The sequence below is a fragment of the Lagopus muta genome, chromosome 7 (genome assembly GCF_023343835.1).
Source record: "Lagopus muta isolate bLagMut1 chromosome 7, bLagMut1 primary, whole genome shotgun sequence".
NCBI lineage: Eukaryota > Metazoa > Chordata > Aves > Galliformes > Phasianidae > Lagopus > Lagopus muta.
Genome location: NC_064439.1, coordinates 29,776,467 through 29,788,804, shown reverse-complemented (window position 1 = coordinate 29,788,804; position 12,338 = coordinate 29,776,467). Strand labels below are relative to the sequence as shown.

At 37.7% G+C, this 12,338-nt stretch overlaps 1 protein-coding gene across 5 annotated transcripts in view; it reads right to left on the bottom strand.

The window, feature by feature from the left end:
- Window positions 1–614: 614 nt before the first annotated feature.
- The window catches only part of ABCB5 (ATP binding cassette subfamily B member 5), a 49,479-nt gene continuing 37,755 nt past the window's right edge, over window positions 615–12,338 (bottom strand). For all 5 annotated transcript variants that reach the window (XM_048950680.1, XM_048950679.1, XM_048950678.1 and 2 more), the window contains 10 exons: window positions 11,833–11,910; window positions 10,709–10,792; window positions 8,650–8,853; window positions 7,726–7,826; window positions 6,311–6,451; window positions 5,758–5,914; window positions 4,052–4,249; window positions 2,981–3,187; window positions 1,874–2,020; window positions 615–1,340 (listed from right to left, as the gene is read on the bottom strand). In XM_048950680.1, coding sequence (XP_048806637.1) covers window positions 1,149–1,340; window positions 1,874–2,020; window positions 2,981–3,187; window positions 4,052–4,249; window positions 5,758–5,914; window positions 6,311–6,451; window positions 7,726–7,826; window positions 8,650–8,853; window positions 10,709–10,792; window positions 11,833–11,910 — 1,509 coding nt within the window. In that variant the 3' untranslated portion in view covers window positions 615–1,148. The remainder of the gene's footprint in view (window positions 1,341–1,873; window positions 2,021–2,980; window positions 3,188–4,051; window positions 4,250–5,757; window positions 5,915–6,310; window positions 6,452–7,725; window positions 7,827–8,649; window positions 8,854–10,708; window positions 10,793–11,832; window positions 11,911–12,338) is intronic.

Below are 12,338 nucleotides of genomic sequence, written 5' to 3'. Positions count from 1 at the left end.
TTGGATCTTTCTGTTATCTGTGTGGATGCAAATGCAGTATTTTCCACAAAGATGTTCCATTAACCAGTCACAGATGTTAGATGATTCAGCTTAATAGCTGCTATTTCTATTTATATAGAGAAAATAATTTCCTGTTTTTTACTTAATTTTACTTGCTATTTTAGTACTACAATGAATAAGTTTCTGTAGTGTTGCAATTTATTACAACTGTAACGAAAACACACATACGCATCCAACCCAAAGCAACAATCACTCTTTTCTTCCCCGAGAATGCTGGTAGATTAAGCAATAAGATATTTTTTCCCCTAAATTAAGAATTCACTGCTTAATTCCTGTGCAGAAATAAAACAAAGAAAAAGGGAATGTAACAGTGACTCCACTTTAAACAAGCCATCCTAGCTCTGTCCTACAAGACTTTTGAAGTGACCCAAGTGACGGCAATTGAAAAGTACAACAGACACTGATAAACAATATAAAATATACCACTCCATGGAAAGCATTCCACTATTACAATTATCATCTGAAATACAACATTGAATCCTCAAAAAATGGATGAAGGAGAGTAATATCAGAAATATGGCAAGAAGTGGAAAAAACAACCACTCCTCTCTAAATGAAATAGAAATGCTTTTATTTCAAATATTATCTGAGAATCAACAGCTCTTAGATCATAAAGAAAACTTTGCAGCTGCATCTTGGAGGAAAAAAAATAAAATCAACAGAAGCAAGCACAAGCAGCCCTCTGCTTATCCTTGACAGTTAGCCATTGCCACACTCACAGATGACCCTTGATCTGGATCAACTCATGTGGGCCAGAGTCTCAGGGGATTAAGATCTGGGTTCTTCCACCTGAACTGGTGGACTGGATGAGACTGCTTTAGGTCTGGCTCCCTCCAGATCACGCTATCCCTCCAAATGCCCAGCCCCTGGGCTGCCACTTGTACCTATCACTCATGGGCATACACTGTTTATTCCTCTCTAGGTACATAGGCTAAGGACAACACCAAGTTGAGCAACCAGGCTACACACTACATGGCCACTGTTCCATCAGCAGAGATACAACCAACATTACTTCTTTGTCAGCTTTTCACATCTTCCCAGGAAAAACAAACAAATAAACAAACAAAAATTCTACTAACAGCATTCTACTAACAGTGTGCATTTACAAGGGCATAGTAGTGTCCTTCCTTTGCCAGTAGCTGGCTGTGGGTGCCCTGCTCCACCACCCTGCCATTCTGGATCACCGCAATGATGTCTGCATTCTGTATGGTTGTCAGTCGGTGTGCAATTACAATGCAGGTTCGACCTTGCCGGGCATTATCCAGAGCTTTCTGAACAATCTGCACACAGATGTGAAAATGCTGTTAGCAATTGTACAGCCTCAGATGTAGGAAACACATTTGATATCTTACTTTTATTATCACCTGAATATATGTCCTATAAACTACGTGTATATATGAGATATCCTTACCTAACAGGGTTTCCCTCAGTGAGAGAAGTCATTGACAGTTGGGTTCTCAGACATCAAGGTTGTGTCAGAACAGAGATTCAGCATTTACTACCAAATACAACTAACTGAAAAACCCAGAGTATAATCTGAGCTGCCTTTTTTTTTTTTTTGTGACATTTTTATTGTTCCAAAAGCTTTTTTTAAATGAAAAGAATCTACTGCTTAACTTATGCACAGCTTCCTAATGTTTTTAAATTCACAGCCTAAAATGGAAATACTACTGTGATACACCTGCTTGTTGTTTTTTTTCCCCATAGCTGATCAACTGCATCACATTACACTGATTTTCTTAAAGTTTTATTCTAGAGAAAAGCAACTAACCATATATAGCTGTAAGTAATTCACGTGATGATCATTACTCACCTTTTCACTTTCTGTGTCAAGTGCAGAAGTAGCTTCATCTAGAAGCAGAACAGCAGGATTACGAACCAGAGCTCGGGCAATTGCTATCCTTTGTTTTTGACCTCCAGAAAGTTGTGTTCCTTTCTCACCCACCCGAGTATTATATTTCTGAATGTTTGAAGGGGAGGAAAAAAAAAAAAGGCTTAAGAATACTCATAGAGAAAAGTTTCACTTGTAGCAATAAAAATGTTTAGGTTAGATTCATGAAAGAACAGTACAAATGGCTTTAATAAAGCTAAAGTGTAATAAACACCTCCAGCATGAATGGTTGTATAATAAGCCACCTATCTATACTTGATCTGAAAATTTCCTTCCCCAAAGACTAGAACAGCTCTTGAATGGTACTGCCAGTGATACAGTGTTAAGGTGTCCAGGTGACACTTAACAATGATCATGAGAGTTACAATATGTTTCCTGACACATACATCAAGGACTTCATCCTGTGTTACTCATAAATAACTGAAGAATCTCAAACATTATTAGTAGTGACAAGACTATAATATTTTTCAGCATCATGACACCATTTTCAGTTATGCAGAGCTACAGCGAAAACAAGCCATCAAAGAATTTTTCCTTGTTAGAACCAAATTCTATGCAGGCATGAAGGTTAAACATCAGGCAATTCACTTTTGATTTATCAACGCACAGTATTTTAAGAAACACTGCCTGTCCATCCAACTAGATACAAAACATTTAGTTTTGTTGAAGTATTGTAGAAAAATTAAAGTAATCTGAGAAGTTTCAGCTACAGAAGCAAAAATAATATTAAAAAATGAGGATATGAGAAAATGCTTGTACAATGTCCATATTCTTTCCCACTCATTCTGCTTTGTCTACCACTACATTCATACATACATTCACACATTCATACACTGACTTACTTGAGCAATCCAGCAATTAAACAACACACGTTGCGGTATCTTAAGATATCAGTTATCTTTAAAATACATTCCTCATATAAAGGAAATTATAACTACATGTTTTCATTTTTATTTTTGTATTACCTATCTCTCCATGTCACTCCAAGCGTCTAAAGTGCACTATGAAAATCAGACTGCTGTTTCTCACCTCTGGCAATTTGTCAATGAAGGCATGAATATTTGCTGCTTTAGCTGCTTCTTCAATTTCCTCCTGACTAACAAGCCTATCGTTGTCTCCATACTGAATATTTTCAGCAATGCTGCAGTCAAACAAAATGGGTTCCTGTGACACTAGACCCAGCCTGGACCTCAGCCATTGTAAATGCAAAGACTTGGTATCAAATCCATCTGCTAACTAGAAAGAGAAACAGAAAAAAATGATGTGATATTGACTACAGAGCTCATCCACAGATACATAACGTAAAGAGGAAACAAGCTGTATCAGGAAACCTGTTAAATATGTAATTTCCATCTGAATTCAAGTAAATTTTGCATGTGAAGTGGAACAAAAGCAACACTGCGGATAAATATTTATTTTCATTATTTTTTAATTTCATATGTTTTTCTTTTGTTTTCTGGCAGATAGAAGCATGGAGCACATAGCAGAGGCTGTTCCTGCAATCCTTCTAGCCCTGCAAAAACCAAGCAGAACTGGGATCCTTGTGGGAAAGCTCATCCTTAAGAAGCTGAATTAACAATACGTATTCTCAACTGTGGGCCTTTAACTCAATCTTAAAACCACCAGGAAGGTTTCATCACATCTTTGATAACACATTAACAGTGAATGCATCAAAAATCCTATTACATCCTTCTTAGGTTTGTACTGTGTGAAGAATGTGTTTTTGTCTCTAATGTGTGAATTTACATTCTCAGATGATCTGCACACAGTCAAGCAGATGACACAAATGCTCTGGCCCAGAGTGATCAGACACTTAGAAGCTTTGAGGAGACAGTGTAGCCTGAAACCATCCCTCTTGGTGGTGTATCAGTACTGTGAGCCAGTGTACTGTGTCAGTCCCATGCATTAGCCACTAGTGCTGGGGCAGGTAGCAACAGTTGTCTGGAGGTTGTCTGCAGCTGCAGCCTCAGTAACCCACAACTCATTTATGAGTCATCTCTCCAGAGCTATAGCCAAGATCATTTAAGACCCCCGAAGCCTTAGAAGATGAAGAATTATGTAGATTCAACGATTATGAATAGTCACATAAGTCTACTTTACCACTTGTCCTTCCACAGGATCATAAAATCTCTCCAAGAGCTGAATGGATGTGCTTTTGCCACAGCCACTGCTTCCTACTAATGCCAGAGTCTGTCCTTTGTTAACCTTCACATTAAGTCCTTGCAAAACTTGAACTTCTGGTCTTGTTGGATATACGAAATTGATGTTTCTGAATTCAATGTTGCCTTCAAAATTACTCTGAAAAGTAACAGAATGTTTGTGTGGTTATATTATCACTTATCAGCTTTAAATAAAATAAACAGTCAAGACTTAAAAGTGTTGAATGAGAAAACTGACCCAGAAGTATGAGACAGTGATTTTGAAATAGTTTTTGTTGCTCTTTGCAATCACATATTAGATCAAGTTTAGTATTGTCATTTAAAGGATGATCTCTAGTTGCAAATCACTAGATCCTTTTGGAATAACAGTTCTACGCATTTCTCTCCTGCATTTATATTTACTTCAGCTTTCAAAAGGAGTATCTTTACACAAACAATGTTAGTATTTTTATTTGCTACACATCTAATTGAGGCACTTTTCCTGGTATGATCTATCACATTTACTCTCCTGATCTCACATTGCAGGTAGCATGACTTGAATGAATACATCACAAGGTTAAGATTAGATATTAAAGTAAGAGAGGTAAATTCTTTAGTAGGTAATTTACAGGCACATATGACAAGCGGGTGTTTTGAAAAGCGACAGCGATCATTAATCAGCCATTCTAGACAGGCAAATCTCTAAGACCAAATGAAAGAATGGGGCAGGCATTCAGACCTTGCCTAGTTGCCTGCTTCCTCTCAGTAGGAGAAAGTCCCACATAAAAACTAGCAATGTTCTAGGAATGCTAGCACAACAGCTGATTTAAGGGCTTGCTCAAGACACGTGCACTAGTTTTTGAGTCCAGTCTAGACTATACATATTTCTATCCAAGTTTTATTTTGCCATAGATTTTCTACCAAATTTTTCCAAGTCTATGCCTGAGAGCTCTGTTTCAAAGAGATACACAAAGAACGTAATTAAGAAGTTTGAAAATCCTGTGTAAGATCTTAAAGTTACTGAAAGTGGATTACAGTTTCCTGTGCAGGGGCTACTGTCTAACACCTACAAGTGAGATAATTTTCATTTGTATGTGTAAACATAATCCTTCCACATCAAGTTTCTGCACAAAGTTTATTTGCCAAGATCATCTTCCTTAATGACAGTGTTGGTTTAAAGACAAGACATTTTAAACCTCTGGAATAAATCATATTATTCATTAAGTTAGTTTTGACTTCCCAAGAACACATTTTCTTATAAGAGAAACAGTTGTAAGGGGATGGATTTTGGCGAAATTGTTCTTTCTCTGACAGGGCTACTCTCCTGTTTATCTGCAAAAACAGTAGTAAACTGCACTTGTGTTTTATTTCTCCCGTAAACCTTTACACAAAGGCAATGAATTGTGAACTGACATTATCAATGTTTTCCTAAAAATGTAGGGCAGTTGAATGAAAAATCATTTCAGACTCATTGAGAGCAAAACCACATTTAAGGTGACAGATAGAAGGTCCATTAAAAAAAAAAATAAAATAGCCAGGCAGTAACACTATTTTATACAGCGTCTGTCTTCAGTGATGCTCTACAAAACATGAGGCAGTGCAAATACAGTTGTAGACAACAAAGCATTACTAATAATGTCATTCAAGGTTTTTCTGAAAAAAACTCACCAGTTTTTCACCTTCTTCACTGTAACTGTCAATTTGAGGTTTTCTATCCAAAAGTTGAAAGATTCTTTGAGCTGAAACTTTAGCTTTGCCATAATCTGGTGCCAGAGAAGCAGACTGACCAACATTCATAGCTGCAAATATGACAGAAGAGAAGACTCTGAAAACAAAAGATAAAGAATCACTTGTTTCTGGTGGAATGTGCTGTTTTCTTCACATATAAAATAAACCTTCAAAAATAATGTTCATAGCCTCTTTAGATATGTCATTAATTACTATTTTATAGATCAGTAGTAGAGTCACAGTAAAACCCTCTGCTTGGAAGAACATGAAACATTAAAGACTCCTCCAGAGATGATGCACTGCTTGCAGTCACAAGTGTGTATTTGGGCAGTGGAGCCTTTCTCCAAAACAACCCTTTTGCCCAAACTGCTCCCAAATGGACCGCGAATTCGTCAGTCTCCACATCCCATTACCTCTGTAAGTAGATTAAATAAGCAAACACTGAAATATTATCCCATATATACCCATCTTTACCTTCACAAACAATACTCACATAAATACATTTTCAAAGTTAGTCAAACAACGAGCAATGAGCCATGCCCCAAATCTGAAAACAGCTGCATTAACGAAGTAGTTTGCAGACTGAGCTATTCCATAGGTAAATCCATACAAAGGAGCTTTTTTCAGAGAATCTCTGTGAAAGGGAAGACATTTTCCATCAATAATTTGTAAAATAGAAACAACAGACATTGGCTGGGAGATGATCAGATTTCTGGGTTAAAGTTTTCAAGCAACACACTCTGACCCTGAAAGCATCTTACACCGTGACATGGAGTTGTCCATAGAACATAAAACTGGAGTAATGAGATCTTCGGTTATGCTATCTTGAATTGATCCCTTTTCTTTCCTATAGCAGGGCAAATCACTGGAGCAGATTTTTAAAAATCGCATTTTAATAAGCTGGATCATCCGTAGTGGTTATTGAGAAATAGGCAGGCTTCAGCCCAGCCAAGGGCTGCCTGTAGACGGCAGCCAGGCCTTCCCATCCATGCAGAGACCTCTTATCCCAGTTTGGAACAGGGACATACTGCTGATTTTTCCCACAAGGATACAGACTAAGCCTCTCTCAATTTGTCTTTCTAGAGAGGTTTCATTTGGTGTAGCTAATTCAGTGCACACTGAATCAATCAGGAGGACTCTGCCCTCATGGTCTAGAATGATCACTAAAAAAAAAAAGGAGATCTTTTCCGTCTGAGCAATAAATCAGAGACCTCTGACAGTCCATGCAAGCATATTACTTACATATTGGGCAATGCTAGCTTGCCAGATATTGAATTCTAACACTGTTTTGGATTATGACAGTTTATGCAGTGCATAATTTTCAATTCCATCTTTTATATTTTTACGTCAGAAAGAAAAACAAACCAGATCTTATTTTGTTTAAATAAAATGGAATTAGAGAAATCTGACATCCCTTGTGATTTGAATATCTTTCAGCAAAGAGACGTCAGTGGCACACAGAGGCTCAAACAAAGGAAATACATGAAGTTCATTTGAGGTTTTAAAGACACAAAAATAAAATAAAACTGATTTGTGTTATAATGAGCATGGTATGTGAATTGACTGTCCATTTCTTATTTGATACCAATTAATCCAGTGTACTGAAATTGACTGAATAGATGTCTTACATTCTATACACACACAGGCAAATGATATTTATGTAAAGCATTAGGAAAATGCATTTTATAACGTATTTAAATAATGAAAGGATAAGTCTTGCATATGTTATTCTCCACACTGCATATAAGAAAGCATATTAAATTGTAACCAGTGAAAAAATTTCACACATATGGAAAAGAATACCCTTCCCAATCTTGTGGATATCAGATGGTTTGCAAGAAGTGTATTTAAAACAAAGTGAAAGGTTTAAAATGTTTAATGAACAGAATTAAAGAAAAAAGATCCCACCTATATGGACCATTCAAACTGTTTATGTACTTCTCATAGAATGCTTCTTCCCTGGTCAGTGAAACAATAGTTCTTATGTTTTCAACTGATTCTGTTGAAACCTATATTGGGAGATTAAAAAAGAAATAAATACATAAAATAAGAAAGGTAATTTCTTACAACCATCTATGACATATCTCCCAAATATCTGATCTTCTCCAACATTCATTAGTTTACATCAGAAAGTATTTACTTTAGGAAAAGAGCTTGAGGTCTGTTATGAACAGAAGCCTACAGCAATGAAGTTACTCACCCCCAGGTGAGTACAAGACAAGGGGAGACTGAAGACGACAAGGTACTTCAGTTTTGGGCCTTTGGGTCAGGACACAGGAAGTGTCAGCAGCCCTTGCCCTATCTCATAAGTCACAATCCCAGCAGATAAACCCTACGTAATAAAATAAGAATAAACCCCACTCATCTAAACAATGGGCATTTTTTCACAGAGCAATTCTGCCTCCTGGAAAAGCACTATCAGGTAAATGAAGGCAGTACCCTAGACCTCATAAGTACATAAATAGTTTGCATTTTATGATGGAATTAAAAAAAGAAAAATTGTGTTGGTGCTTGGCAACTGAGCTCTGCGACACTTCTAGCTACAGCACAGGCACAAACCATAGCAGTACTGGGGCTGCTGCTGTTACAGCTGCCCCTGCCCAGAAATCTGCTATGGAGGCATTCAAATGCATTCTTATTTACAGATGTTTTATGTTATCTATGTTTTGTTTTCCTCAGGGATATATAAACATTCCCTTCATCCCCCATCCTGCCCTCTCCTCTCTCCACTTCATTTATCTTAGGTAATTGGGTCAGCTGTAATAGAGCAACAATGTTGTCCTTAAAAGCGATCTCGCACCATAACCCTGTAGTTAAAATTGGAGAACTTACTCTTCCAGCCTCCTCCAAAGCTTTTTGATCTTTTGCTGCATGACCAGACACAGAGCTAACATTTGCAGCATTTGCAGCAATAACGAAAGGAATGCAGGCCAGGATAAGCAAAGTCAGCTGCCAGCCGTACACAAAAGCAATAATGACGGCAGTCAGAAGGGTAAAGACAGTCATAGTCATCAGTCCAAGCCGGCTTCCAGTTGCCTAAGAAAACCCCAGAAACCCCAAGATATCCATCATTAGATTTTCTTAGTTATATCACCACTTGAAATTACTATTTACTCAAGGCCAGCACTTCAGCTGGAAAACTAAATCATGAGTGGTAACACCCACTGACATTGTGCATCTACTTATGTAACAGTTCCTCGACATTCCTCTTATCTGCCAGCATTCAGGCACCTTCAAGTGAGGTTAAGGATGTCTGAAGAGTTGCTCATGCCAGCTGTCTAATGAAATACACACACTGTCGTACGCATGCACGTGAGACTGCAGCATTGTTGCAGGAAAGCAGACTGGAGGCTGAGCTTTAGGTTAGCAGAGTTTTGTTCCATTGATAGCCACCCATTAAGCCATCCCACCAGCAGCAGTGGAAACCACTCATCCTCAGGTCCTTGTAGAGCTGCATCTACTCTTTTTCTGGGAACCCAAACCCAATTTGGCCACGCTGAAGAAATGCTTCATCTCAGCAGGTGATGAGTGGAAAAAATACTAACTTATACTGAAGAATTCCTATCTTCTCCCAGCCTGTATAACCTTCTCATCTAGGGACTTCAAAAAGAGACATGATTTGCATCCAGCATCAGGATGGCTTCTGGCAGGCAGAAGAAAAAAGGTTTGAAAACCACCCTGTAGATACAGCTCGTCTTCCACAATTTGGCTTGATGGAAAAAATAAAAATCCAAACAAAAATCCCTGGGCAGGAAACAACATTCTTTTCCTTTGCCAAAGACTTTCCTGCCCTAAAAAGACTTTTCTTGTTCAACACAATTTAAAATAGTAATAATTAAACCAATGCCAAGGTGAATTGCTGCCATATGTTCCAAGGGCTGCACATAAAGATGGATTTGAAAATTCAGCCAGCACAGCATGAAGCACGCACTTACTGACACACTGAGTGCTCCAGAGAACACACTAGCCTTGGAGAAAAATTCATGCCCTGGCTTTTATAGTCAGATGACCCTGTGTACCTATTTTTTCTACTTCTGCCCTGCATGGTGATGTAGTTCCAATTTTCTTCAGTGGCATTGAACTTTAAATAACACAACAAGTTTGTCAAAGGCTGTTAATAATATTAGCCCTTAAGGAAGGAGGACAGAAAACAAACAAAAATCAACTGACAATGAAAAATGCAAGGATTAAATAGTTTGAAAGAAACAAAATCATCTTAAAAATAGCAAATGTCTCTCTTGCAAGTCCTGCAAGACAAGGAATGCTGATGAAATGAGCAGTAGGTGCTGGAACTGTGAAGGATTTGCCACATTCTCCTGCCCATGTCCAGAGTCTTCCTGTTCAAAATTAGTACCTTGAGTCATCTCCTCTCTTGGGTATTTACTTCTTTACTGTTCTTTATTAATGCTACGTCATTTCTTCCCATTTGGCCTCCTTGTGCGTGAAGCATGTTTGGTAAGGGACAGGAAGAATTGTCTTCATTAAGGACAGTAAGGGTCTGCAGCATCTACAGCTGTAGGCTTCAAGGCACCCAAATAATACACAGTATGTAATGCTAAAACCTGGTGTCCACCAATTCTGGTCCTCAGCACAACACACACAGATTTCACTTTGCATGGTGAAATGGTCTACTGCTGTATGTTTAAAGGTATGCAAAGAGACAATGAAAAATCATGAATATCTGCTGCATTGTTAAGAGATTTCAAATTATCAGTCAGAAATCATTCCTATGGTGTCAACAACACGATTTTTAATGTATCTGTCACCCTATGGGGGTAAATTTATTACTCTGTATTCTGAAATAATCTCAGTGTCCCTTGCCAATGGCAATTAATATTGGTAAAGAAAAAAATACTAAAAAAAATATACAAACATGAAAGAATCAACGCACCCCTTTGACTTGGGAAGCATCTGTAGCAAGTCGAGTTAACAGAATTCCAACAGCATTTTTCTGATCATCATACCATCCAATCTCCTACAAAATAATTACAAATTTTTGTTTTACAAAGCCACACATTCTTATTGTGTTTCAGATAATCAGGATAACTGGTAAAATGACTAAATGTTTCCAGATAATGTAGCATAAAGGAAAATGGAAGTACAAATCAGTGATGGATAACTACTATTATTAACCTTCCAAGTAATAGAAAAAACTTGAGTGTGAAAAATTAGATATTTCAGCAGAATAACAATAAAGGTAAAGTTCCTCCAAATGTCAGGCAAGTTTTATTATAATCTTTTTACCCAGTCATCCTTTGACTGAAGATGTTAATATTCCCTTTTTATAGGTTGCAAATTTGCATATTTGTAGATTTGGGTTTTACTTCCTCTTTGTTTTTCCAACGGCAATGGGTGATATTTTCAATCACTTGAATTTTCCCTCACCTATTCCCTTTCGGATGATTCTGTGAACAACCAGGCTCTTGCTGGATGCCCCCAGCAGGTACACGGCGCATTAAGTTGCGCATTCGCAAAACTACTATGCAAGCAACATGAAATTGCATGAACTGATTAACAGGAAGGGTTTAATACAAGTAACTTCACTCTTCTCAATTAATTCTTGATGCAATAGGTAAAATTTAACTTCTTCATTAAAAATTAACCAGACTGCCTATTTGCTATGGATTACAATACATATATTTAAACCTACAGATTTAAGTCCACATGTTATATACTTGCATCATAATTTTCAAGCAAATGGAGATTAAATTTTTGCTCATCCTTACAGGAATCTGGCTAAGCACAAACAGCTGCAAACCATGTGTACACTAGCATGTGAGAAATGTGCATATTTGCAGTGACAGCACTTCAAAATTGGACTATTTGTAGCAGCAGAGCTGAGTAGCATGTGGAATAGAAGACTCAGAAAAGTTATATTTTTTCTAAGCTAGTGGCAGAAGAGACTATTTTTTTTTCTCTCCAGACTGCACAATTGTAAGCAAACAAGTACAAGTATCTTGCAAGCCCTGCAAAAGCCATCTGGCTCTCATGACACCCTTGCTGCATAATTCATACCTGCTGAAGTAATGCTTTGAAGGACAAAGAACGCAGTCTCATTGTTAGTATTTCTCCAGACTTTCCAAACATGAATCCCTGCAGGGAAAAAACATTCACAGTTTCTCATCTGATGCTTTTATATCAAAAAGTCTCCTACAACCCTCTGCGCATGTGTAAGTCTTGGGAAGAGTGCCATTCACATTCCTGGAACCTGAAGCACTGTTTTTCCTCAGAAAGGGAGCAACATGACAAAGAAGGCAGGATCTTTATTGTAATGACTTCTTCATATTCCTCAGCAGCATTACAAGATAAATCAGCTTATCTAATTGTTGGCCTCTGTTCCAACCACTGCCAGAGGCATACACTTGCAGCAGTTTTACCAATGCACTTTATGGTATAGACATCAATATGCAGTATTTCCTGCAAGCTATGAAAGAGTAGCAAGAGGACAGCAAATTATGCGTTTCTTTGTTGGTATGAAAAATGCTTTCTGCAAGGATAAGAGCTTATTTTGTATTTATTTT